The following is a 25397-nucleotide window of genomic DNA, read 5'->3' as shown; positions in this document are numbered from 1 at the left end:
GGCAAAATATTGGCTTGCCAGTTTTGGCCAAATTTGCATTGGTGCCAGTGAAGTCGTAGGAAAGAGGGCAAGGCATTCTGGTCCTTGTTTGAAGACTCTATGTGTTTTAGGAAACTCAGACATCACTCTGGGGAGGGGTGAGATCTGATAATCTCAAGTTCTTGGAGCAGCGTGAAGTTTTCCCCCTGTTCATAAGGGATATCACAGGAGGTGTCAGCACTGTTGAGGGGAATCTCCTGTCTAGGTCTTGCAAAGAGCATGTGCCCTGATGTCCACAATTCTGTGAGTGACAGTCACTGGTTGTAAGACTACAGGGGCCAGGGGAAACCGAAACTGCTGCAGAAACTGGATTATTAAGGAGTAGAAGAGACAGAAGCCAACTCAGTGGGATGTGGCTCTTCCAAAAGTGCATCCACAGGTGTGTTTGTGACAATGGCTGATGTGCAGGATAAGTGTGTACACAAATCTCGGGACCTCCAGCCATGTTTTTCCTAACCACTGGACCAGCAGGGAAGTCCCGAGGACCCCCAGGCATGTGTTTGTTGTGTAGCTGAGGTCACTGTGAGAGAAGATAATTGGAAAGTTCTGCAGATTTTTGTAACCTCTCTTTAATGTTCACCTCAAGGCCAGTGCTGCACAGGCAGGAAGTGGAAGGTAGAGAAAAGTAGTCCAGGGATGTGTCTCTTGTGACCCAGTGAGCATTCCTGTTAACTGAAGTGGAAATATCCTCTATTACTCACTAGTATTTGCTGCCACTGAGGAGAGATGACCCCCAGAGGTCATGACTAGAAAGATGGTGGAGTCAGAATATGTAGGGTAAGGGAGTTAGAGAAGGCAAGGTTCGGAAAAAGAACAAGACCGGCGCTTTACAAGAACAGATCACCTTTAATGAGGCAAGAAGGGCCAGCAGTCAGATTAGTGAGCTGCTGCACTAACCCAAGAAAAGAGTGAGTATATATAGGAATATATATGGAAATCTACTGTCTTAAGGGGGCCTGTTTTTCTCCAGGGTTGTTCGGAGTAGTTATCTCTTAAATGCCTGGGTCAAGGAATTCTGGAGATCGGCCTGAGGCTGGGACCCACTAGAAGCTGGGTGTAATTAACCTTAATGTCCGTGTTTTCCTTCTGGTGAGAGAGTTCTTTGTTTTGCATAGAATGGTGGGGAGGAGCAGGAGGGGAGTTTTAATTCCAGGCTATTTTGGGCAGTGTAACATTCCTTCATTCCAGACCCTAAGGAATATATATACATGGAGAAAGAGAGGTGGGTGTCGTTAATGTTCAGGGCTTCTTCGTACTGATAAATGAGGGTCAGGGGTTTGTGGTCTGGGAGGAAGGAAGTCTCAGGCCTGTAGTATTAATTCTCTATTTTAGCCATCAGGGTCTTGAGCAAAAGAACAGTCTTGACTTGGTCTTGGGAAATTGCTCGGATTTGGTCTTGGAGGAATCCCTGGAAAAGATTCAACAAACAAGGTCCAAAGGTGAGTAGGAGGGTGATAAAAATGAGTGGTCCGAGAAGGGGTAAACCCCAAGGCGTGCAGTTACAATCTGTTAACCGTGACTGCCAGGAGTTGCTTAGTCTCTGGAGGATGCGTGAGGCTCAATCTGGGTAAGGTTTTTTGCAGCTCCTTGGACAATACCCAACTGGTTGGCCTAGAAACAGCAGGATTCTTCTAGAAAAAGGCACAGCCCTCCCTTGTCTGCAGTGAGCAGATCTAATCCCCTTCTATTTTGTAATACTATGGCAGCCAAGGAATTGAGTTGATTTTGGATAGTTATTAGGCCTTGAGCTATTTCCTGGAGGCTGTCTGATAGGTCTTGAGATAGTGTCTGGTAGTTTTGGATGGAGGTGGTTAAGCCGGCGGTTCCTGTTCCAATTCCAGCCACTATTTCCAGTCCTACTGAGAGGGGAATGAAATGAATGGCGTGTTTTATTCGCTTGTGGATGAGAGGAAGAGGCAAGGGTTGGTCATTGGGGGCTATTAAAATGTTTGGACTGGAGTATACCAGGGTGCAGGTCCTGGTGCAGTTAGTAGGTAGACAGAGGTATGTAGATGTCCCACACAGGAAAAACAGGCCAGATGTCATAGTACAGCAGCTGAAGTCGAGGCAAAGAGGACTTGAGGGGGGTTTGATCGTTCGTTCAAGGACACTCAGAGACCCCACTAAGGTGGCCCCAACAACAGGAGAGGAGGAGTATGCAGAGAGAAACCGCCCTGTAAAGGTTAAAGAGTGTCCTGTAGGACCAGAAACAAATATAGCCTTCCCAGTGGCAAAGAGTAAGGTGGAGATATGGTTGCACATGCAGTTAGGGATTGTGCCCACAGGTTGGTCGTATGAACTGTTTCAGTAATTTCTGGATGTGCAAAAAGGAGCTGGTTGTAACAGTGTTACTCTCTGGGCGATAGGGCCTCCTATTGGAGGTTTTCCATTGAAGGAGGGGAGTTCGGTGAGTAAAGATTCTAAGAGTATGTCTGAATTTCGGATTTGGTCACTAGTGTGAAGATATTTAAGATACGAGACGACTAAAGGCTCCCCATGGTATGAGTGGTGTAGGGACATGTTACCTGTGGCCCAGTCAAGGATGGATGTGGAGAGGGCTAAATCTCCCAGGGGAGTTACAGATAGACATATCCAGCAGTCAGTTGTGGGTTAGAAGCCTTGAGAAGGGTATGGGTTAAATTAAGGGTCTGGAATAGATAGTTGAGGTTAGGATTTTGAAGGAGCTCGTGGGTCAGAGGAAGAAGGGAGGATAAGAAGATGATGTTGAACAACATTTGGGGAAGTGAGTATAAGATAGATTACTATGGAAAAGAATTGGATTTCAAAGGGGTGGAAGTTGTAAAGGGTCCCCTGCAGCCACAGGGTGAAGATGTAATCTTCAACATGTTCGAACGTGGATCCTTGAGGACTCAAGACCCAGATATCTGCCAGAAGTTGTTCCAGGAATAATTGCAGCTGTGAAACCAACAGGCTCATCCATCGCCAGTTGGGGCCGGTGGAAGCCGTGAGAACTTTAGAGTTGTAGGGCCTGTATGAGAAACTTGATAAGTATTAGTCTGGCAAGCATTTTCATCATTGGGCTGCATAACCTTTTTTTAACTGAGTGATGTGTACCCAAGGGGTGATTTCTTTTAATTTTGCAATGGTAGGGGTCAGCAGAATTATCGTGTAGGGACCTTGCCATTTTGGGGTTAGATCTGAGTGGGACTGAGTTGTCATATAAACTGTCTCCAAATGAAGGTATGGGTATGGACGATCAGGGTGTGGTCAAGGGAGTAAGTCATCCTTATGTTGCCAAAGGGCATCTCGCATCTGGGCAAGTAAAGGAAAAGGAAGGTGGGATGGCAGTCTGGGACTGTCCTGGGAGTGGGGAAGACCCAAAGGTACTATGGGCCTCCCATACATGGCCTCAAATGGCCTGATGTTTAAGGGTTTTTTTTTTTTTTTTAAGTAAGGCCCAGACCTTTAAGAGGGCTAAAGGGAGGAGTTTAGTCCAGTCTTGATGAAATTCAATTGTTAATTTGGTCAGTTTCTTTTAGGGCTCAGTTAGCTCTCTCAACCTTACCGGAAGACCAGGGATAATAAGGAATGTGAAACCTCTAAGGAACTTGAAGGGCTCATGCAATATTTTGGGTGATTTGGGATGTGAAATGGGGCCCGTTGTCAGACTGGAGGGAGGAAGGCATTCCAAACCTGGGGAGGATTTCAGGAAGAATAAGGCAAGCCACAGTAGGGACTCATTTGTTAGTAGTCGGGAAAGCTTCGATCCATTCAGAAAATGTATCTACGAAGACTAGGAGAAGTTTAACCCTTTTTATGGGTGGCATGTGGGTGAAATCTACCTGCCAGTCTTGTGCAGGAAGATGTTAGCAAATTTGGTGGGTGGGGAAAGGAGGGAGGTGAATGTTAGAATTAGGATTTGTCCACTGACAGATGGTACAAATTTGGGTCAGATTATTTAAATAAGTTGCATTGTCCTTAGCTCAATAAAGTTCTGAAGGAAAGCCTTAAGTATTAAGTACTTTTGCAGAGGGGTGGAAAAGGGAATGTAAATATGAAAGTAATGTGTGGATGTTAGGCTCGTCAGTTTGGGCTATAGTAAAGACAGGACTAACAGAGGCGGCCTGCCGCTGTGCTTTGTGATCTGCTATATTGTTATAAAAGGAGATATGACCATGTCGCTGATGTCCCCAGCAATGTATTACAGCAGTTTGTTTTGGGAGCTGAGCCACACGGAGGAGTTCAGAAATAAAAGAACCATTGAGAATAGGTGTGCCCTTCTGAGTGAGGAATCCCCTGTCCCTCCAGATTATAACGTTAGAATGTAGTATGTTATAGACATATTTGGAATCAGTGTAAATGTTTAGCTTTTGGTCTTTGGCTAGGGTCAAGGCTTGTGTAAGAGCTATCAGTTCAGCCTGTTGTGAGGATGTGTGAGCTGGGAGTGTGGCTGACTTGATGAGGCAAGGGGGAATACCTTTGCCAGGCCGTCCCTGGACTACAGCGTATCCAGCCCCAAACGGGGCTTACGTCTGGGCACTGCCATCTGTGAACCAGGATGGGACTTTGGGGTCAGTAAGGGGCTGATCAGTTATATGTTCAAAGGGATTAAGTGTCATATCTAAGGTCTGAACACAATCATGAGATAGGTGTCCTGCTTCTGGATCTGGTGTAGGGAGTAAGCTAGCAGGATTGAGGTTTACAAGGCATAAAAGAAAGGGATGGGTCGAGGAGGTGTACGTAGAGGATCTGTAGTCGAGCAAGGGGCAGAGAAAGGAAAGCCTGATGAGAGAGCAAATCTTTGAAGGAATGAGGTGAGCATACATTTAGAGGAGCATTTCGGGTTAGGGTGGTTAACAAGAGGGTGGTTGCAGCTAAGGCCTGGAGACAGGGTGGCCATCCGAGTGCGACGGGATCAAGTTGTTTAGATAAGTGAGCTAGAAGGCCCCATATGCCCCCGCTTTTTTGGCACAGAACCCCTGAGGCATGTCCTTGTCGAGAATGTACAAAAAGGAAAAAAGGCTTGGTGTAATCAGGGAAGTAAAGAAAAGGGGCCTGTAATAAATGTTTGATAAGAGTTTGTATGGGGGTGTGGAGAGAGGTGGGGGCCAGTAAGTGTTCATCTAAGTTTCCTCGAGTAGCTTGGTAGAGAGGTTTTGCATGGAGGGCAAAATTTGGGACCCATATTTGGAAGAAGTTTAATAGACCTAATAGAGAAAGAAGTTCCCTCTTGGTTTGGGGCCTGGAGATCTGTGTCAAAACATGAAATCTCTAAGCTGGGATTTGGATGTGGGAGTGAGAAGCAATCCCATGTAATTGATGCTGGTGGAAGCAATTTGTGCTTTGGAGAGTGAGACTCTCTAGCCCCAGTTGCCTGGGGCATTTAATACTGTCTCAGTGTGGACTACACAGTCACGGAGAGAGGAACTACATAACAATAAATCATCTACATGTTGGAGTAAGGTCGTAGAGCCTAAGTCTAAAGTTTGTAGGTCTCTTTGGAGGGCTTGACCGAAAAAATGAGGGCTATCGCTAAACCCTTGTGGTAAAACAGTCCGAGTTAACTGTTGAGATTGATATGTGTCTGGGTCCGTCCAGGTGAAGGCAAATAGGGACTGTGAGGCGTGGTGTAGGGGTATAGTCAGGAAAGCATCTCTGAGGCCCAGTACCGTGAAGTAGGCTGTGTCAGGGGGATATGTGAGAGAAGGGCGTAGGGATTAGTGACCGTGGAGTGTATGGTATTATGGCCTCAGTAATCTTGCAAAGATCTTGAACTAGACGCCAGGAGTGGGGTCCCTCTTTGACTGCCAGTTTAGGAGTATTATGAGGAGAACAGATAGGTTGCAAAAGGCCGGCTTTGAGCAGTTGGGAGATTATTGGTTTAAGTCCTTGTCGGGATTCTGTGGGCAGGGTATACTGAGTTGGGTTATCACCTGAGAGGGATTTTTAAGAAAAACCCGTACCGGGGAATGGTGTCGGGCTACCGATGGGGCTTCAGTGTCCCAGATCTGAGGATCTGTTGGGGAAAGGTCGGGGGGCAGGTTTTGGGAGTGAAGGCTGGCCACGAGTTCGGGTGCCACTTGGATTCAAAGAACTGATATGGGATCTAAGAACGGGAGGTTTATAGAAGTTTGCAGCTTAGCCAGAAGATCACGTCCCATCAATGCCGTTGGGCATTGAGGAACTACTATAAAAGAATGTGTTAGTGTTGTTTTGCCAAAGGAACAAAGGAGAGGAAGGGTTATTTGGGGATAAAAAGGGATGCCTGAGACCCCTTTGACGGCCACTTCTGAAGGTTGGAGAGGGCCCTTAAAGGAGGTTAAAAGTGAAGAGGCCGCTCCAGTGTCTGTTAGGAACAAGACTTTGTGTCCGGCCACCGTGCCAATTAACCGAAGCTCCAAGTCCGTCTGTACTGGGCGACTTGGGGTCTGGAGCTTGGGCTTTTCACTGGAATAACTCAGGCACAATTGGATCATCTCTCACCTCATCCGAGGAACCATGGTCTGGGATGCCAGGGCCCCCCTGAGTCTGGTTCCCAGCCCATTGTTGTTGGGCCTGGGGTGGACCCCGAGATTTGGTGGGTATTGCCTGAGGACAATCCATTTTCCAATGGCCCCATTGTTTGCAGCTGAGGCAGGGTTTGGTGGGTGGCCGGGATTGGGGCAGGACTTAGCACAGTGTCCCGTTTGGTTGCATCTGAAGCAGAGGCCTGGAGGGTTAGGTCCCATATTTGTGGGCTGAGGTTGATGGGCCAAAGGGGTTGAATTTTTTTCTTGGCTAGCTGCAGCGAATAAAGCATATTTGACCTTCTTTCCTTTTCTTTTTCTTTTTTCGCTTCTTCCTCCCCATTGTTGAAAACTTAAAAGGCTGTTTCTAGGAGATTTCACTGAGGGGTTTCGGGGCCCTTCTCTAACTGGCATAGTTTTCGGTGAATATTGGGGGCTGACTGGCTTATGAACTGGACGTGTAGGTACAGAAGTCCAGCGAGGGTGGAAATATCTAGATTAGTGTATTTTTGGACTGCCTCACCTCAGTAAGCTGTGAAAGAAAAAGGGCAGGATTTTCATCTTTTTCTTGAGTCACTTCCCTAATCTTATTGTAGTTAACATGAATGTGAGAGCTTTTTAGCATTAACAGTGCAGGAGACCTGGGTTCAATCCCTGGGTCAGGAAGATCCCCTGGAGAAGGAAATGGCAACCCACTCCAGTATTCTTGCCTGGAGAATCCCATGGATGGAGGAGCCTGGTGGGCTACAGTCCACGGGGTCACAGAGTCAGACACGACTGAGTGACTTCACTTCACTTTCTAGTAAACAGGTGATCATGTGAGGCAGGTACAGGATGTCGGCATCGCCCGCTTGATATGTCTACCGTGGCTCAGTTAAAGGGACTGCATCATCAGCCACCGGGTTAAGTCCTATCTTGGTTATGGAGCTGATCAGCATGAGCCCAGTCTGCCTGCCAGATCCGTTCCTTTTCATCGGAGTCAAAGTGGCATTTAGGATGTAATAAGATCCTTCCAGGTTAAATGATATGCTTGGCTAAGGCTGGGGAATTCCTTCCTATATCTAGTAGGATTTTCTGAAAAGGATCCCAATTTTTCTTCAACTTGGCTTATATCAGAAATTGAGAAAGGCGCATGAACCCGTGTAGGGCCCTCTGGTCCCACTACCTCTCTGAGAGGAAACCTGTTTGCTTTGGATCCTGGCTGATTGGCGGCCAGGGTGGGGTGGGGGGAGGGGAGAAATCTCTTTTGGGGTTTTGGAGTCATCGCTTCCTGTTTTGGAGGAGGAAGGGCTAGAGGGTGGGGTCTTGTGTCCGGAAGCCTCATCTCCAGGTGGTAGGAAGGAGGCTCATCTGCTGGGTCAAAATCGGGGGCTGAGGGTTTAGTGGGCCTTTTAGAGGCTTTAGATTTGGATTCTTTTTTAGTGGAGTGGGAGAGAGAGCAGAGGGGGATTTGATAGGTAGAACAGTCATTGCAGAGAGAAGGATGGCTTTTAAGGTCCCAGAAGGCTTGAATATAGGGGACCTCCAACCATTTGCCATTCCGTTTGAGGAAGTTTGTGAGATCTGACAAAATATTGAAATCAAAAGTCCCAAACTCAGGCCTGTGGTTTTGGTTATCCAGTTTGTGTTAAGGCCAAATTTGAGTGCAAAGTGACTCGCGTTTATCAACCTTGAGATTGGTCAAGAGTAGAGGTTTGAGGTTTCGTTTTACTCAGGCCAAGGGAGAGTTCCGCAGGACGGATTGGCTTGACCCCATAGCAAATGGCTAGCAACTCTCTGATTAAGAGAAAAGGTCGTCACCTAATCTTTTGACCCAGCAGGGAGAAGGAGGGAGGGGCGTCCCCCAGGTACCTTCCCCAGAGGGCCTTTTGGCTGGAGGGTTCCCCGGGAACCCGGAAAGGACGATAGTCTATGGCGCCCTAGAGTACCGTCCGAGCTTCCCTGGGCTACTGGGTCAGGCAAGGATTTATGGTGGATGGAGGGAGGTTGAATGGCAAAAGGCCTCTGTCCTGGAGTTGGTCAGTGTCGCGGAAAAGAAAGTATAGAGAAAAGAGGAAGAGAGAGAGAGGCCAATATTCCTTGGGGTATGTGGAAAACCAATAAACCCCTTAGACAAGACTTGTACCGCTCATGAAGGCACAGGGTGTCCTCTCAAGGAGATCTTGAAAGCCCGGGCGGGAAAGTGAGCTTGGGAGGCTTCCATGCTCCGAAGAGGTGGAAAAAGAGAAGGAACCTCAACCTCCCAATGAAAAAGAACCAGACCAGCACTTTACAGGAACAGACCACATTTAATGAGGCGAGAAGGGGCAGCAATCAGATTAGTGAGCTGCTGCACTAACCCAAGAAAAGAGTAACTATATATAGGTATATATGTGGAAATCTACTGTCTTAAGGGGGCCTGTTCTCCAAGATTGTTCAGAGTAGTTATCTCTTAAACAGCTGGGTCAAGGAATTCTGGAGATCGGCCAGAGGCTGGGACCAGCTGGGCCTAATCAACCTTAATGTCCATTTTTTTCTTTGAGTGAGAGAGTTCTTTGTTTTGCATAGAATAGTGGGGAGGACCCGGAGGTGAGTTTTAACTCCAGGCTATTTTGAGCCTTGTAACTTTCCTTCAGTATAGGGTTGCCAAATCTGTTTTCAAAGAAAGGAGGATGTACATCTCAGTGTTTGTTTTTTTTTTTTAAGCTTTGTATAGGTATAATTTACATGTAGTAAGGTGTACATATTTAAAATGAAATATTGAGACTTTCCTGGTGGTACAGTGGATAAGAACCCACCTGCCAATTCAGGGGACACAGATTCAATCCGTGGTCGAGCAAGATTTCACACACCTCGAGGCAACTGAGCCTGTACACCACAACTACTATTTGCTTTCCTTTATAATAGATACCTTTACATTTTCTATAATTTATATGATGGAATCCTTAAGTGTTGCTTTTTCCCTATAATTATTTTATGTGATATTATATTTGTAATATAGATGTTACATGAATGGTTCATCCCCCTCCTTTTTCTTGGTTCAATCCTCTTTAGATATACTGCTATTTAACCATTCACTTGTTCATGACAAACCTAGGCAGCATATTCAAAAGCAGAGACATTACTTTGCCAACAAAGGTCCGTTTAGTCAAAGCTATGGTTTTTCCAGTAGTCATGTACTGATGTGAGAGTCGGACCATAAAGAAAGCTGAGTGCTGAAGAATTGATGCTTTTGAACTGTGGTGTTGGAGAAGACTCTTGAGAGTCCCTTGAACTGCAAGGACATCAAACCAGTCAATCCTAAAGGAAATCAGTCCTGAATAGTAATTGGAAGGACTGATACTGAAACTCCAATTCTTCAGTCACCTGATGCGAAGAACTGACTGACTGGAAAAGACTCTGATGCTGGGAAAGATTGAAGGCAGGAGGAAAAGGGGACAATAGGGGATGAGATGGTTGGATGGCATCACCGACTCAATGCACATGAGTTTGAGCAAGCTCTGGGAGTTGGTGATGGACAGGGAAGCTTGGCATGCTGCAGTCCATGGGGTCACAAAGAGTCAGACACGACTGAGTGACTGAAATGAACAGAAACATTCACTTGTTTATGTGCATTTTGGATATTTCCAGATTTTGACTGTAGAAAATAAGTTGGTGCAAACATTTGTATACAGTTTTTATAAGGATATTTATTTCTTTTATTTTTTGGTCGAAGAATATTGCTGTGTCTGAATCATGAGGCCTGTGACTATTTAGCTTTTGAAGAAGCTAACAATTTGTGACCTAGTAATTGTGTTTTTTTACATTCTTTCCAGCACTGTATGAGGGTTCCGGTTTCTCCACATCCTAGTGAATACTTTATTTGGTCAGTCGTTAGTAATTTTAGCCCTTTTAGTAAGTTTATCATGCTGTCTTGCTGGTTTTTTTTTTTTTTCCTCTAAGAATTCATGATTAGCTTTTTTTTTTTTTTTTTTTTCAGATGTTTGGTCTCTTTTTTCATTTGCTCTATCTTATAAAATACCCACTTTTGTCTTCTGCCTACTTTATGAACTTTGGCTATTTTCGTTTCGTTTTTTCTTTTTTTTTTTTTAACAAGTAGGACAAAGATGTACATTGAAGAGTCATCCATCTTCACTGGTTGAATAATGTGATTGTTAAGATTTGCTTTCAGTGCTGGAAGACTGTGTCCTGAGCTTTTTCAGGTTTTGTTATGCACAGTGTAATGGGACACATGTACCATACATTTTTAAGATTAATATACCCTGGGAATTTCCTAACGGTCTAGCAGTTAGGACTTTGCTCTTTCACTGTCTGAGGCCCAGGTTCAGTCCCTAGTTGGGGAACTAAGATCTCACAAGCCTCATGCCACACGGCCCAAGCAGGGGAAAATAAGATTAATCCGCCCTAATATGTCGTTCGTCAATTTCTAAAGTCCAGACTGAATAATAAACCCTTGCTTTGTAGTGTTTGCCCATTTTCCTGTTCCATTATGGGTGATGGTGGGTTGGAGCAGGACCGTTAGATGGATTAAGTGCCATCAGGATGGATAGTACATCTCAAAAGCCCAGTGTGGAGGGAAATAGGAGGGCAGGGGTTAGTCTCTCCAAGCCTGGGTCAGGCAGCCTGGGTTTGCAGCCTAGTTGTTGGGTTCACACCCTGGATCCCATTGCCTTGACTCACAGAGAAATGACAGTCACCCACCTTCTACCCTCCCTGACCCCCTGTAAACAGGCATAAGGAGAGATCCTGTCCCCTGGTCTTCAGAGGAGGAAAAGCCGAGTCGCCCGTTCCCATTAGGAGGGTGTGGCAGTGGTGACACACTGAGCCCAGCCACCCTGCGCTCCTCCTGACGCTCACAGTCCAAGCTGATCCATGAAGCCACGCTTCGGGTGGCCAGTGCTACAGGACACTAGGGTGTCAGAATGGGTTTTTCACCTGAGAATCTTCAGGTGACTTATTGGAGCTCCTTCAGGCTCAGTTCCTGACTGGGATTTGCAGGCAAATGAGAGCATTTAACTTGTTCTTCATGAGAAGCAATAAAAAGAGACTGGGACTTGACCGTGCAGGAGCCACGGGTTCCACCCTGGTAGAGGATCTAAGATCTCATGTGCTTCCGGACAAGCCCACGCATTGCAACTGAAGAGCCAACATGCTGCAACTAAGATCAGACACAGTCAAATACATAAATATTTTAAAAAGCACCCCTAACTCAAAGACCCCGCGGGAGTGGATTTGAGTCTTGTCCCCCACTCCCTTGATGGGTGCCCTGCAATAAATTTTGTACTTTCTTTCATCGCCACCAGGTGGCGCTAGATCGGCTTTGTGGAGCCAGTGGACAAGTTCCGTTTAGTAACACAAACACTTCGGTGATCCACTGCAGACTGATCCCACAGATTCTAGTGTGGCTCCTTTATGAAGAAGAAAAGCCGCGTCTCTGTCCTTAGAACTGGAGTCATGGTTTCCCAGCGACGCTCACTAGGGAGCTTAGCCTTTTCTCTTTCTCCTGAAAGTCTCGCAGGGAGAGCCTTTGCCCGTGACTTGCTCGTGTGTTCGAACTACATTACCCGGGATGTTCAGAGTAAAGGGCAGCATTGATAACGAATGAATTACCAGGAAACAGGCGATTTCCGTTCAAAGCACACCTCGTTGGGGCGGGACTTCCGGCCTCCTTCCTAAGGCGGCCGTTTTAAGTGCTCTAGGTCCGTTCAGGTCCGGAGGCCTGTTAGGACTGGGCGATGGGACCGAGAACGTTCGATGGGAGGGACTGTCGTCGCTGCACAGAGACGGGTCTGAGCTTCGGAGACGCCGTCTGGGGACCGCCTCGCCCGAGTCTCCCCGCCGTTCCTGGGCCCGCCACGCCCAGAGTCGCTGGAGGCGGCGGCGCTGAGGGACCAGCCTCAGGTAAACGTCGTCCTTCGGGCGCGCACTGCCCTCACCCCACCGGACACGAAAGCCCCGAGTGCGAGGCTCCTGCTCACGTGCCCGCAGCCCAGGCCCCGGGCTCCAGGACGGTGAGGCGGTCGTGGGTGGTCCCTGTGTGTGATGGACTGTGTGATGGCGCGTGGGACAGGGTGATGGGCGGAGGGACCCGCAGCTACAGAGGCTTGGAGGTCGGACTGTGGCGGGAGGATTCAGGAAACCTGGGTGCATCTGATGTCTGCAGGACCCAGACAATGAGAAGCGGAGTCATGCCCGGACTGTCAGGCTGACAGTCTTTGTATCTTTATTGTCGGGACCTAAGAAGGTGTGGGGAGAAGGACATGGCAACCCACTCCAGTATTCTTGCCTAGAGAATCCCATGGACAGAGGAGCCTGGTGGGCTGTTGTCCATGGGGTCACACAGAGTCGGACACGACTAAAGCGACTTAGCATGCATGCATGCATGCATTGGAGAAGGAAATGGCATCCCACTCCAGTATTCTTGCCTGGAGAATCCCAGGGACAGAGGAGCCTGGTGGGCTGCCTTCTGTGGGGTCGCACAGAGTCAGACACGACTGAAGCGACTTAGCAGCAGCAGCAAGAAGGTGTGGAGAGTTTTGAACAAAAAGGGGAACAGGATTTACATTTGCTTTTAAAATGTTTCCCAAGGCTATTCAAAGGAAAAACAGATTTGAGGGGAGTGATGAGAACGCTGAGGCACTAGGAGGTTGAATCTTGTTCAAGGTCACACTGCTGGTAAGGAGCGACAAAGTGCACCGAGGTCAGACGACCAAATTGAGGTCACCTGGCTTGGGCTAGGCAAGGATGCATATGGGGTGACATGAGCCTCAACCTTTCTGTCCCCACTGTTACGTTTTTCTAAGGTCTGTCTCTTTCCACAGAGTCCCAAGGCTGCAGAAGTACTTAATAGAAACAAAACGGGTATGTAGAGGGTGTCCTAGTTCCTTTCTGACTCTAACCCTCACTCACATGTTTTCTGGTTTGTGGAACCCAGGAAGTCTTAGGTGCCGTCTTCCTAATCCTTGGCTCTGGGCACCCTTGAGAAACCCTATGCCCAGAGTCTTAAGTCCATATTAGAAGTTATATGGTTATATTTCCATTTCTGGCAACCATCGTAAAGTAGTGTGGAAAGTTAACCCAGGAGCTGGTACCACCATGTGCAAATACTTAGTATTAAAATTAAGGTGGGGAAAAAAATAATAAAATTAAGGTGGGGGTGTTGAGGAAGCACAGGTATCCTTATCTGGTATGAACATGAAATATAGGATGAATACCTGAGAAATTGAGCATCTATTCTGGAGTTATTGGGTGGTTTCAATCAGAGGAGGGAGGTGATATTATCAAGGTCTTCAAAAGCTATCTCTGACTGTATGTAGAGTGGGAAACAGACTGTGGGAGTGAGAGGAGTGAGGCAAATCCCGGTAGAGGCTACTGACATAGTCTAGCTGAGAGTTAATGGGCCAGAGTTGTGATTTAGTAGATGAGGTTGAAGTCTGGATGCATGTTCTAAAAAGGGGCAACTTGATTTTCTATTTTGGATGGTGAGAAGTGAAACAGAGAAACCAGAGATAACCCCAGGGTGTTTGGTCTTAACAGCTGTAGGGATGGAAGCTCCAGCTGAGATGAGGAAGTTGATAGTGTGAGTAATAATCACTGGGTTTATCAGAAGCTTTGTTTTGACCATATTAAGAATCTGAGGTATTTCAGGGACCAGTAAGTGGAGGCATCAAATTGGCAGCTGGACTCACAAATTGGGAAATCGAAAGAGGGATTCAAGTGGAGATATCCAAAATGTGGTAGCTACTATGTGGACCCAAGTGAGTGACCTGTGGTCACATTTAGGAGGTATAATCTTCATGTTACAGTCCTAACGCTGTTCAGGGAATGGGAAGTGGAGGATAGAGGCTGAGCACTGGGGCTCTTGCTTGAGTACCTGAGGGATGGTATTGGGTTTCTTGGTGGCTCAGATGGTAAAGAATCTTCAGTGCAGGAGACCTGGGTTCGACCCCTGGGTCAGGGAGATCCCCTGGAGAAGGGAATGGCAACCCACTCCAGTATCCTTACCTGGAGAATTCCACGGACAGGAGCCTGGCAGGCTACAGTACATAGGGTTGCAGAGTCAGGCACAACTGAACAGCTATCGCTTTCACTTTTCAAATGCAGTTGAGGGAGGTATGTGGCCATAAAGGTAGGGTGTATCAGACATGAGAGCCTGGTAAGTGGCCAAGGCTTCCAAGAGAAGAGTAGATATGAGTTGGGTGCCAAGGCATAGCAGTGATTGAAGCAGGATGACATGCAGACCGGAGCTATTGCTTATTCACTTCACTAGGGACTCAGCAGTATTTTGTGAGGACTTTAGTGGGGCCTGGAATGATCCATTCAGCCTGGTGGATATGGACAGAGGCAAATATGGTCATTTGTGATAATTAGCGGGATTGGGGTGACTTGAATGAGGGTTAGCTGGACAGAGAAGGCTGTCATTGCTGAAGGACAGCGAGAGCTGCACAGAAATGGAAGCGGGCCATGGGCATCCAAGGTTGACTGGTGGGTTTGTGTGGCTTAGTCTTAGGCAAGGAGCAGCCATACAGGAAGAGAGGCCATAGAAAGCTTAGATGTTTCCACCCTCAATGGGTGCTGTGGGAGGTCTATGCTAGATTGAATCCTGTCTGAATTTGCTGAGCAAACCTGTGTGCATTCTGCAAAGTTGTATGTTAAGACCTTAAATGAAGGGCTTCCTGGTGGTCAAGTGGTTAAGAATCCACCTGCCAATGCAGGGGACACAGGTTCGATCCCTGGTCTGGGAGGATCCCGCGTGCCACAAGGCAACCAAACGGGTGCACCAGAACCACTGAGCCCGTGCTCTGGAGCCGCGAGCTGCAACTGCTGAGCCCGTGCGCCACACTTCTGAGAGGCGTGGGCCAAACTGACGAGGGCCACGGACAGTTGTGCCTTGATGCTGGAGGACCTTGAGCTTAAAACCTCCCTGGGTGAGGTCCTCACACCCACCTCTGTGCCAGATGTATTCCCTGCTCTCTCTTCACCCTAGAGCCTGGTCTGCCCTTCCTACATCAGAACCACAGACAGTGCGTCCTTCCCCAAGTCCCTAAGTAGGTGCTGGGGCTGGTTGGATAAGGTGTGTGCACTGCCCTCTTCTCTCCTTGAAAAGCCCCAACTTCTGCTTTCATGAAGCCTCACAAAGAATGATTCAGGGTCAGCCATCTACTGGTCACTGTAATGGATTCTATTTTGCTTGCCCTCTGCCTGACCTGGTGACTTTGTCCAGATCTAAAGCACTCTAGTACCCTAGATCCTATTTCTGTCTTCTAGCTGACATTTCCTCATGCCTGCCTGTGCCAGGATTTGCCATCATTGACATGTTTACTAATTACGTGGACCATGGTCTTTTCTTGCAAGACTCTCTGAAGTTTTCTGTAATAGTTTTCTTTCCTGTGTACTACTGTGTGCTGAGCTATTCTGGCCTAGTACTGGCTACACTTTGTAATGTCTTTCTCTAAGTAATTGCATCACATGGTTGCCATGTGTATTTGCTCATCCCGGGAGTAGAATGGAGTGCATTCAGTGGTTCACAAATGACTGTTCATCCAGTCACAGCAAAATGCATCAGGAGGCTTCTGGTCTTAAATGGCACCTGGGGGAGGGCATGACATAAAGCCTGTGTTCAGATTATAGAAGAAGCTTACTGTGTTTGATTTTGTGCCAGTTCTAGCAGCTACACCTCATTTCTGGTGTTGCTTCCCAATTCTTGACATTTTGATGACTTGTCTATTCTACTCGTCTGTTCTACTCTCACATACCATACAGGACTAATCCTCACCTCTCTTGACTCTCACCTGCTTTTCTTACTGCTCCTTCTGCAGTGCTCTCCAATGTTGACTTTTACATATTGTGTCGTGAGGTGTGTACCTATCTTTGAATAGTCCTTGAACACAGACTATTCTATTGCAATTGGATATTCTTGGTCCTGGACTTACCCTTCTACTCTAGTGGTCATGTGTCACCAGCAAACAGGAGCCCTCTGGAAATTACTTACAGATAAACTGGTTGTAGGCCCTGTTCTTCTCCAAATACCCCATCCCATAGCTGTGTCCTTCACCTTGCAAGGCCTTCCCTTCTGTGCTCTTTATTTCCTAGTACAGCAAAGCGGCCTGACCCTTAGCCTGCATCACCTCCCTGGTCCTGCGGACAATCCCATGGACTTACCTTGAGTTGTGTTCAGGTGGCCCTCTCCAACCATGTAGTGTGTTATCTAGCATCATCTACAAGAGTGCATTATAGAAATGTTCGTGGGTCTGCAATGTGAAGAGGCAACAGAGGTTTTCAGAAGGCAGATGGAAGAGCGTAAAACAGAAATACAATGGCATTATAAATTTTAAGTTTCGTAACTGTGTCTAAACACACATCCATTCTTCTGGATTCCACTAAATAGTATGAAGAACAGAGAGAGAGAGAGAGAGAGAGAGAGAATGTCTGACATCTAGAACCTGTCTTGACTTCAGCTCAGTAACACTTCCTCATTTTGCCAGAAGTACATCCATATGGAGAAGATTCCAAGTCTGGAAGCCACTCTAGATGGCTCATCACTTTCCTGTGTTCCCTTTTCATGGAGCCTGAGTACAAGGTCACTGCATACATTTAGTAAGTTATTTCTGACCAGGTGTGATCTTGGATCAGAGATAGAGAACAAACACGTGGGGTAAAACAGGAAAGAGAAGAGGGACAGAGAGGGGAAATGAGAGAGATGCATTATGGTAGAAATGACACATAAATATCAGGAAGTGGCACAATTCTGAAAATGAGAGACTGTTAAGAGTTATATAGTTTTTGAACATGGAAACACGTATAATATTTTGGGTCAATTAATTCTTCTAGGTATAGAGAATGAGAAGCAGTTCATTAAAAAGAACAAGAAGCAAGCTATAAGGAGTGAAACTATGATCCAGACTCATGAAAATCCAGCTTCTTAGACAGATGGGAAGGGATGATAAGTCTTCAACAATGAAAATAAAAAATTGACATAACTGAAAGTAAGTAACTGAGGGAAAATACATTTTCTAACACATTTGAAGTGAGATAGTTCTCAAAGGAGAGTAGTCAAAATAGAACTCGAATAAAGGTTTATTTTGCTAAGTCAACTGTCTGCCTTGCTGTCAGGAGAATTGATAGAAGCAGTGTTTGCAAGCAGAGTGGATTCATAAAGAGAGGAAAGTTTCTTCAAAAACAGCAGCAACAGGAACAGCCTGACATTGCTGTGTTGCATGTTGGGGTGTTACTCTATGACTCTATGAATCCCAGTCCATGTGGGCTGTAAGACTGGCACTCCCCCTCCATCAGGGTATCTGAGGTTCTGTTACTCTACAGAAGAGAAGGCAGGGCTATGCCCTGTGGATCTGAATGTGACTAGACCCCTCTCACACCTTCCTTCTGGAATTATGAGCTTATATCCTGAAACTCTTCTTAGATTCAGTGTACACTTGGATGACAATATTGCACCTTCCTTTCATAAATATGAGATGTCTCTTCCATTTATTTAGTTTCTCTTTGGTATCTTTTGTCAGAATTTGGTAGTTTTCTCCATATAGCTCTTGTATATGTTTTGTTAGATGTGTACCTGAGTATTTAATTTTGGGGGATGCTAATATAAATGGTGATATATTTTAAATTTTAAATTCCATTCATTCACTGCTGACATATAGCAACAACCTTGCTATAATTTCTTACTGGATTGAGAATTTTTGTTGTTGTTGATTCTTTCAGGTATTATACATAGAGACTGTCTTATCACTTGTTTACAGAGACAGTTTTATTTCTCCCTTCCCAATCTATACCTTTTCATTTTATTTTCTTGTCTTACTGAATTAGCTAGGACTTCCAGGACAATGCTGAAAAGCAATGGGTAGCAAGACATACTTGCCTTGTTCCTGATTTTCGTGGAAAAGCTTTGAACTTCTCACAAGTAAGATTAAGCAGCAGTTTGCTTCTAAGTATATCTGATCATCTCTGCTTTTGTTTATTTGAAATTAAATGCATCATTTTGAGTAAGATCTTTATTTCACAACCTGATACTTATTATGCTATGTTTATTATGTCTATTTATTGTATTTTTGTAGATTTTCTTCAAATGTTGGATTTTCTCAAATGTTTTTTCTGCATCTATGATATGATCATGTGATTTTTCTTCTTTTAGCCTGTTGATGTGATTGTTGTTTTTCAGTTGCTCAGTTGTGTCCGACTCTTTGCAGCCCCATGGACTGCAGCATGCCAGGCTTCCCTGTCCTTCACCATCTCCCAGAGCTTGCTCAAACTCACGTCCATTAAGTCGGTGATGCCATCCAATCATCTTGTCCTCTGTCGTCCCCTTTGCCTACCTTCAATCTTTCCCAGCATCAGGGTCTTTTCTAATGAGTCAGCTCTTTGTATCAGGTGGCCAAAGTTAATTTGTATTTAAATATTAAACTACCCTTGCATACCTAGGGTAATTCCATTTGGTTGTGGTGAATAATTCTTTTTACACATTGTTGGATTTGCTTCTGTGCTCATGAGAGATATTGGTCCGTAGTTTCCTTGTAATGTCATTGTCTGGTTTTGGTATTAGAGTGATATTGGCCTCGTAGAATGAGTCAGGGAGTATTTCCTCTGCACTTTTCATCTGGAAGGGATTGTAGATAACTGGTATAATATCTTCCTTAAATATTTGGTAAAATTCACTAGTGAATCTCTTTGGGCCTGGTGCTTTCTTCTTTGGAAGGTTAGTAATTATTGATGCAGTTCTTCACTAGAAAGTAAGAATAGACAATCTGAATAAGCCTGTATCATTTAAAGAAATTAATAAATGCTGTAAAAACATTTGAGAAAATCGAACACCCATGCTCTCCTGTTTTCCACTTCATTGGTTTCTATTCTAATTTTTATTTCTTTTTCTGTTTTGGATTTAATTTGCATTTCTTTTTAGAGTTTTCTAGGATGGAAGTTCAGACTAATGATTTTGTATATTCTTTTTATGCTGTAAATTTTCCTCTAGGCACTGCTTTCTCTGCAACCCACAAGTTTTGGTAAATTGTTTTCATTTAGTTTCAAGCAGTTTGAAATTTCTCTTGAGATTTCTCCTGACTCATAAGTGTCCTTGAATTATTTAAAACTATGTTTTTTTCAGCTCCATGTATTTTGGGATTTTCCAGCTATCTTTATCTTTTTGATTTCTACTTTAATTCCATTGTTGTCTGAGATCAGACATTGTGTGATTTCTATTCTTTTAAGTTTGTTAAGGTATATTTTATAGCCCAGAAAATGTGGTAGTGCATATTCCATGTGAGCTTGAGAAGAATATGCAATCTGCTCTTTTTTGATGAAGTAGTCTTGTAGATATCAATTATATTAAATTGATTGAAGGTGCTTTGAGTTTAAATATGTCCTTAACTGATTTTCTGCCTGCTGGAGCTGTCCCTTTCTGGTAGAGGGATGTTGAAGTCTCCCAAATATAATAATGGGTTCATTTATTTCTGTTCATCTGGAGCTCTAGCTCCACTTTCACTCTCACAAAGCACAGTTAATTCCTTCTCATAGTTTCCCTCTGAATTCCTCTATATTCTAGCCACAGCAGGAGATTGTCAAGTAGAGAATTTCTTCTCCCACTTCAGATCTGCCTGACTTCCACTTCTGTTTCAGCCAGAACAAGTTCTCTACGTTAAGAACTCATGTGATTACATTAGGCCAACCTGAATAATCTCTGTTTTCAAGTCAAACAATTAGCTACTTGAATTACATCTGCAAAGTTCTTTTATCTTGTAACATAACGTACTCAGGGGAGTAACTTCAGGGGTCAGAGCCACAGCCATCAAAACTCTGGTAGTCGTAGTCTTTTTTCCTAACTCACTTCTGGTGTTTTATAACACGTTTAAATTTTTGTCTTCTCAACCTAAGCCTGAAATTATTTGTATTATATAAATCTACTCACAGTTTATCCACACATCTCAGTCATGGGACAAATATCCATATAGAACTGCAACTACCATTGTTTGGCACAAGTTGACTTAAATTCCAGGTTTTCCATGTTCAATACAGTGCTTAGATTAAGCAGTAGTTTGCTTCTAAGTACATCTGATTATCTCTACTGTTGTTTATTTGAAATTAAGTGCATCATTTTGAGTAAAGTCTTTATTTCGCTTATTTACTTTGATTTTGTGGACTAATCTTTTGCTCTTCTCATGATATTAACTTGGGGGCTTACTCTCTGAGTCTGTGAAGAATTGATACTGATGCTGCCTTTGTGTGTAGGTGTTACTTCTGCCCTCCTGACAGGGACCTCACTTGGACAGACCTATCACATAAGCCTAGAATCTACCCAGTATTCTACATGATGAATACTCAGGCAGTGGTGCTTTAGATTTCCACACAAAGGCCTGCACATATACAAAAGCCCAGTTTATAACTGTATAGCGTGATTGTTTACTGTTCAGTTTTGTGGTGTTCTAAGGTAGGAACTGTTGTGGAAACATAGTTTTAAATAAAGTGTCCTGCTAACCCAGAAGACTTCTTCACATAAAAAGAAGAGAGAGAAAACTTTTTTTTTTTTTTTCCTGTTGAAGAAGCATTGAGGCAGAATGTGATATGCATTACAGGCAGTCTAGTAAGGAGATCATGAAGTCAGTAAGGAACCTCATCCTTTTATGTGACCATGCAGTACAATGTGTTACATACATGTTCTTGAGATAAATGAGAACTAGTTCTCCAGTAAGAGGATTTGACAGTACCATTTTTTTTGTATCATTCATGCTAAATTACCTTGTAATTGGAATGACCATTGGTGTTTGCCAAGTGTCTTTATCTAAAGAAAAATACATTTCTTATACCTTTATGACAGGAGGTAGTTTTATAAATTAGAGCCTGGCACCTGCTGAAGTCAGGCTCCTCTCCTATAGAAACTGGAAGATAAGGGCACGCTCTTATGTAATGATTGAATTTAAAAGAACAATCTCTCAGGTCCTGGAGCAAAAGGTATCCAGAATGCAAATCTGGCAAAAGGCTTATATAGCTTTTAAAAATATATCATAATGGGCAAAGGAAGAAAAGACAAGTTTTCTTAAGTAAATGCCTTAAGAAAAAGTGGATGATCGGTGATGAAACTCTCCTTTTGCCTCAGAGGATTTATTTTCCTTTTTTTTTAATTTTAACACTAAGTTACAAAATTTACTGTTAATTTGAACTTTAAGCTGATCTCCAAAAAATTTATTTGCATTTTCTAAGCATATTGGCTGGGTGAAGTTGCTTTCAAATGGAGAAGAAGAAGTCCTAAAAGTTGACTGACTTGTGGAAGCTTTAGAAGACTGGAAAAACTGAAGGGCTGAAAGGATCCTGTGTGTGTGAGACGGAGCCGGGACAGTGTGTGGTAACTTCTGTGCCAAGGATCCTGTGTGTGTGTGTGCGTAAGACGGAGCCAGGACAGTGTGTGGTAACTTCTGTGCCAAGGATCCTGTGTGTGTGTGCGTAAGACGGAGCCGGGACAGTGTGTGGTAACTTCTGTGCCAAGGATCCTGTGTGGTGTGTGTGTGCGTAAGACGGAGCCAGGACAGTGTGTGGTAACTTCTGTGCCAAGGATCCTGTGTGGGTGTGTGCGTAAGACGAGGCCAGGACAGTGTGTGCTAACTTCTGTGCCAAGGATCCTGTGTGTGTGTAAGACGGAGCCAGGACAGTGTGTGGTAACTTCTGTGCCAAGGATCCTGTGTGGTGTGTGCGTAAGACGGAGCCAGGACAGTGTGTGGTAACTTCTGTGCCAAGGATCCTGTGTGGTGTGTGCGTAAGACGGAGCCAGGACAGTGTGTGGTAACTTCTGTGCCAAGGATCCTGTGTGGGTGTGTGCGTAAGACGAGGCCAGGACAGTGTGTGCTAACTTCTGTGCCAAGGATCCTGTGTGTGTGTAAGACGGAGCCAGGACAGTGTGTGGTAACTTCTGTGCCAAGGATCCTGAGTGTGTGTAAGACGGAGCCAGGACAGTGTGTGGTAACTTCTGTGCCAAGGATCCTGTGTGTGTGCGTAAGACGGAGCCAGGACAGTGTGTGGTAACTTCTGTGCCAAGGATCCTGTGTGTGTGCGTAAGACGGAGCCGGGACAGTGTGTGGTAACTTCTGTGCCAAGGATCCTGTGTGTGTGTGAGACGGAGCCAGGACAGTGTGTGGTAACTTCTGTGCCAAGGATCCTGTGTGGGTGTGAGAAGGAGCCAGGACAGTGTGTGGTAACTTCTGTGCCAAGGATCCTGTGTGGGTGTGTGTAAGACGGAGCCAGGACAGTGTGTGGTAACTTCTGTGCCAAGGATCCTGTGTGTGTGTGTGTAAGACGGAGCCAGGACAGTGTGTGGTAACTTCTGTGCCAAGGATCCTGTGTGGGTGTGTAAGACGGAGCCGGGACAGTGTGTGGTAACTTCTGTGCCAAGGATCCTGTGTGGGTGTGTAAGACGGAGCCGGGACAGTGTGTGGTAACTTCTGTGCCAAGGATCCTGTATGGGTGTGTAAGACGGAGCCGGGACAGTGTGTGGTAACTTCTGTGCCAAGGATCCTGTGTGGGTGTGTGTGCCTAAGACGGAGCCGGGACAGTGTGTGGTAACTTCTGTGCCAAGGATCCTGTGTGTGTGTGTGCCTAAGACGGAGCCAGGACAGTCTGTGGTAACTTCTGTGCCAAGGATCCTGTGTGTGTGCGTAAGACGGAGCCAGGACAGTGTGTGGTAACTTTCTGTGCCAAGGATCCTGTGTGTGTGTGAGACGGAGCCAGGACAGTGTGTGGTAACTTCTGTGCCAAGGATCCTGTGTGGGTGTGTGTAAGACGGAGCCGGGACAGTGTGTGGTAACTTCTGTGCCAAGGATCCTGTGTGTGTGTGTGTAAGACGGAGCCAGGACAGTGTGTGGTAACTTCTGTGCCAAGGATCCTGTGTGTGTGCGTAAGACGGAGCCAGGACAGTGTGTGGTAACTTCTGTGCCAAGGATCCTGTGTGGGTGTGTGTGCCTAAGACGGAGCCAGGACAGTGTGTGGTAACTTCTGTGCCAAGTTTCCTGTGTGGGTGTGTAAGACGGAGCCGGGACAGTGTGTGGTAACTTCTGTGCCAAGGATCCTGTGTGGGTGTGTAAGACGGAGCCGGGACAGTGTGTGGTAACTTCTGTGCCAAGGATCCTGTGTGGGTGTGTAAGACGGAGCCGGGACAGTGTGTGGTAACTTCTGTGCCAAGGATCCTGTGTGGGTGTGTGTGCCTAAGACGGAGCCGGGACAGTGTGTGGTAACTTCTGTGCCAAGGATCCTGTGTGTGTGTGTGCCTAAGACGGAGCCAGGACAGTGTGTGGTAACTTCTGTGCCAAGGATCCTGTGTGTGTGCGTAAGACGGAGCCAGGACAGTGTGTGGTAACTTCTGTGCCAAGGATCCTGTGTGTGTGTGAGACGGAGCCAGGACAGTGTGTGGTAACTTCTGTGCCAAGGATCCTGTGTGGGTGTGTGTAAGACGGAGCCGGGACAGTGTGTGGTAACTTCTGTGCCAAGGATCCTGTGTGTGTGTGTGTAAGACGGAGCCAGGACAGTGTGTGGTAACTTCTGTGCCAAGGATCCTGTGTGTGTGCGTAAGACGGAGCCAGGACAGTGTGTGGTAACTTCTGTGCCAAGGATCCTGTGTGGGTGTGTGTGCCTAAGACGGAGCCAGGACAGTGTGTGGTAACTTCTGTGCCAAGGATCCTGTGTGGGTGTGTAAGACGGAGCCGGGACAGTGTGTGGTAACTTCTGTGCCAAGGATCCTGTGTGGGTGTGTAAGACGGAGCCGGGACAGTGTGTGGTAACTTCTGTGCCAAGGATCCTGTGTGGGTGTGTAAGACGGAGCCGGGACAGTGTGTGGTAACTTCTGTGCCAAGGATCCTGTGTGGGTGTGTGTGCCTAAGACGGAGCCGGGACAGTGTGTGGTAACTTCTGTGCCAAGGATCCTGTGTGTGTGTGTGCCTAAGACGGAGCCAGGACAGTGTGTGGTAACTTCTGTGCCAAGGATCCTGTGTGGGTGTGTGTGCCTAAGACGGAGCCAGGACAGTGTGTGGTAACTTCTGTGCCAAGGATCCTGTGTGGGTGTGTGTGCCTAAGACGGAGCCAGGACAGTGTGTGGTAACTTCTGTGCCAAGGATCCTGTGTGGGTGTGTGTGCCTAAGACGGAGCCAGGACAGTGTGTGGTAACTTCTGTGCCAAGGATCCTGTGTGGGTGTGTAAGACGGAGCCGGGACAGTGTGTGGTAACTTCTGTGCCAAGGATCCTGTGTGGGTGTGTAAGACGGAGCCGGGACAGTGTGTGGTAACTTCTGTGCCAAGGATCCTGTGTGGGTGTGTAAGACGGAGCCGGGACAGTGTGTGGTAACTTCTGTGCCAAGGATCCTGTGTGGGTGTGTAAGACGGAGCCGGGACAGTGTGTGGTAACTTCTGTGCCAAGGATCCTGTGTGTGTGTGTGCCTAAGACGGAGCCAGGACAGTGTGTGGTAACTTCTGTGCCAAGGATCCTGTGTGTGTGTGTGCCTAAGACGGAGCCGGGACAGTGTGTGGTAACTTCTGTGCCAAGGATCCTGTGTGGGTGTGTGTGCCTAAGACGGAGCCGGGACAGTGTGTGGTAACTTCTGTGCCAAGGATCCTGTGTGTGTGTGTGCCTAAGACGGAGCCAGGACAGTGTGTGGTAACTTCTGTGCCAAGGATCCTGTGTGTGTGCGTAAGACGGAGCCAGGACAGTGTGTGGTAACTTCTGTGCCAAGGATCCTGTGTGTGTGTGAGACGGAGCCAGGACAGTGTGTGGTAACTTCTGTGCCAAGGATCCTGTGTGGGTGTGTAAGACGGAGCCGGGACAGTGTGTGGTAACTTCTGTGCCAAGGATCCTGTGTGGGTGTGTAAGACGGAGCCGGGACAGTGTGTGGTAACTTCTGTGCCAAGGATCCTGTGTGGGTGTGTAAGACGGAGC

General features: G+C 46.1%; 1 protein-coding gene and 1 long non-coding RNA gene across 2 annotated transcripts in view; both read left to right on the top strand.

Moving 5' to 3' along the window:
* LOC147354852 (zinc finger protein 792-like) overlaps positions 1–13343 on the top strand; it is a 58091-nt gene extending 44748 nt beyond the window's left edge. The window contains exons 3-4 of the mRNA XM_086354967.1: positions 12185–12386; positions 13307–13343. Coding sequence (XP_086211093.1) covers positions 12185–12372 — 188 coding nt within the window. The 3' untranslated portion in view covers positions 12373–12386; positions 13307–13343. The remainder of the gene's footprint in view (positions 1–12184; positions 12387–13306) is intronic.
* Positions 13344–17315: 3972 nt separating this feature from the next.
* Positions 17316–18485, top strand: LOC147354851 (uncharacterized). Its single transcript, XR_015146693.1, has 2 exons — positions 17316–17470; positions 18306–18485. It is a non-coding gene; the product is annotated as an uncharacterized LOC147354851 (long non-coding RNA).
* The last annotated feature ends 6912 nt before the right edge of the window (positions 18486–25397 follow it).

Source organism: Bos grunniens, chromosome 18 (genome assembly GCF_055505025.1).
Source record: "Bos grunniens cultivar Pamir isolate PY7600 chromosome 18, Bosgru_T2T1.0, whole genome shotgun sequence".
In the NCBI taxonomy this organism is placed as follows: domain Eukaryota; kingdom Metazoa; phylum Chordata; class Mammalia; order Artiodactyla; family Bovidae; genus Bos; species Bos grunniens.
The sequence above is the reverse complement of the archived record's forward strand: the minus strand, read 5'-3'. Positions and strand labels throughout refer to the sequence as shown.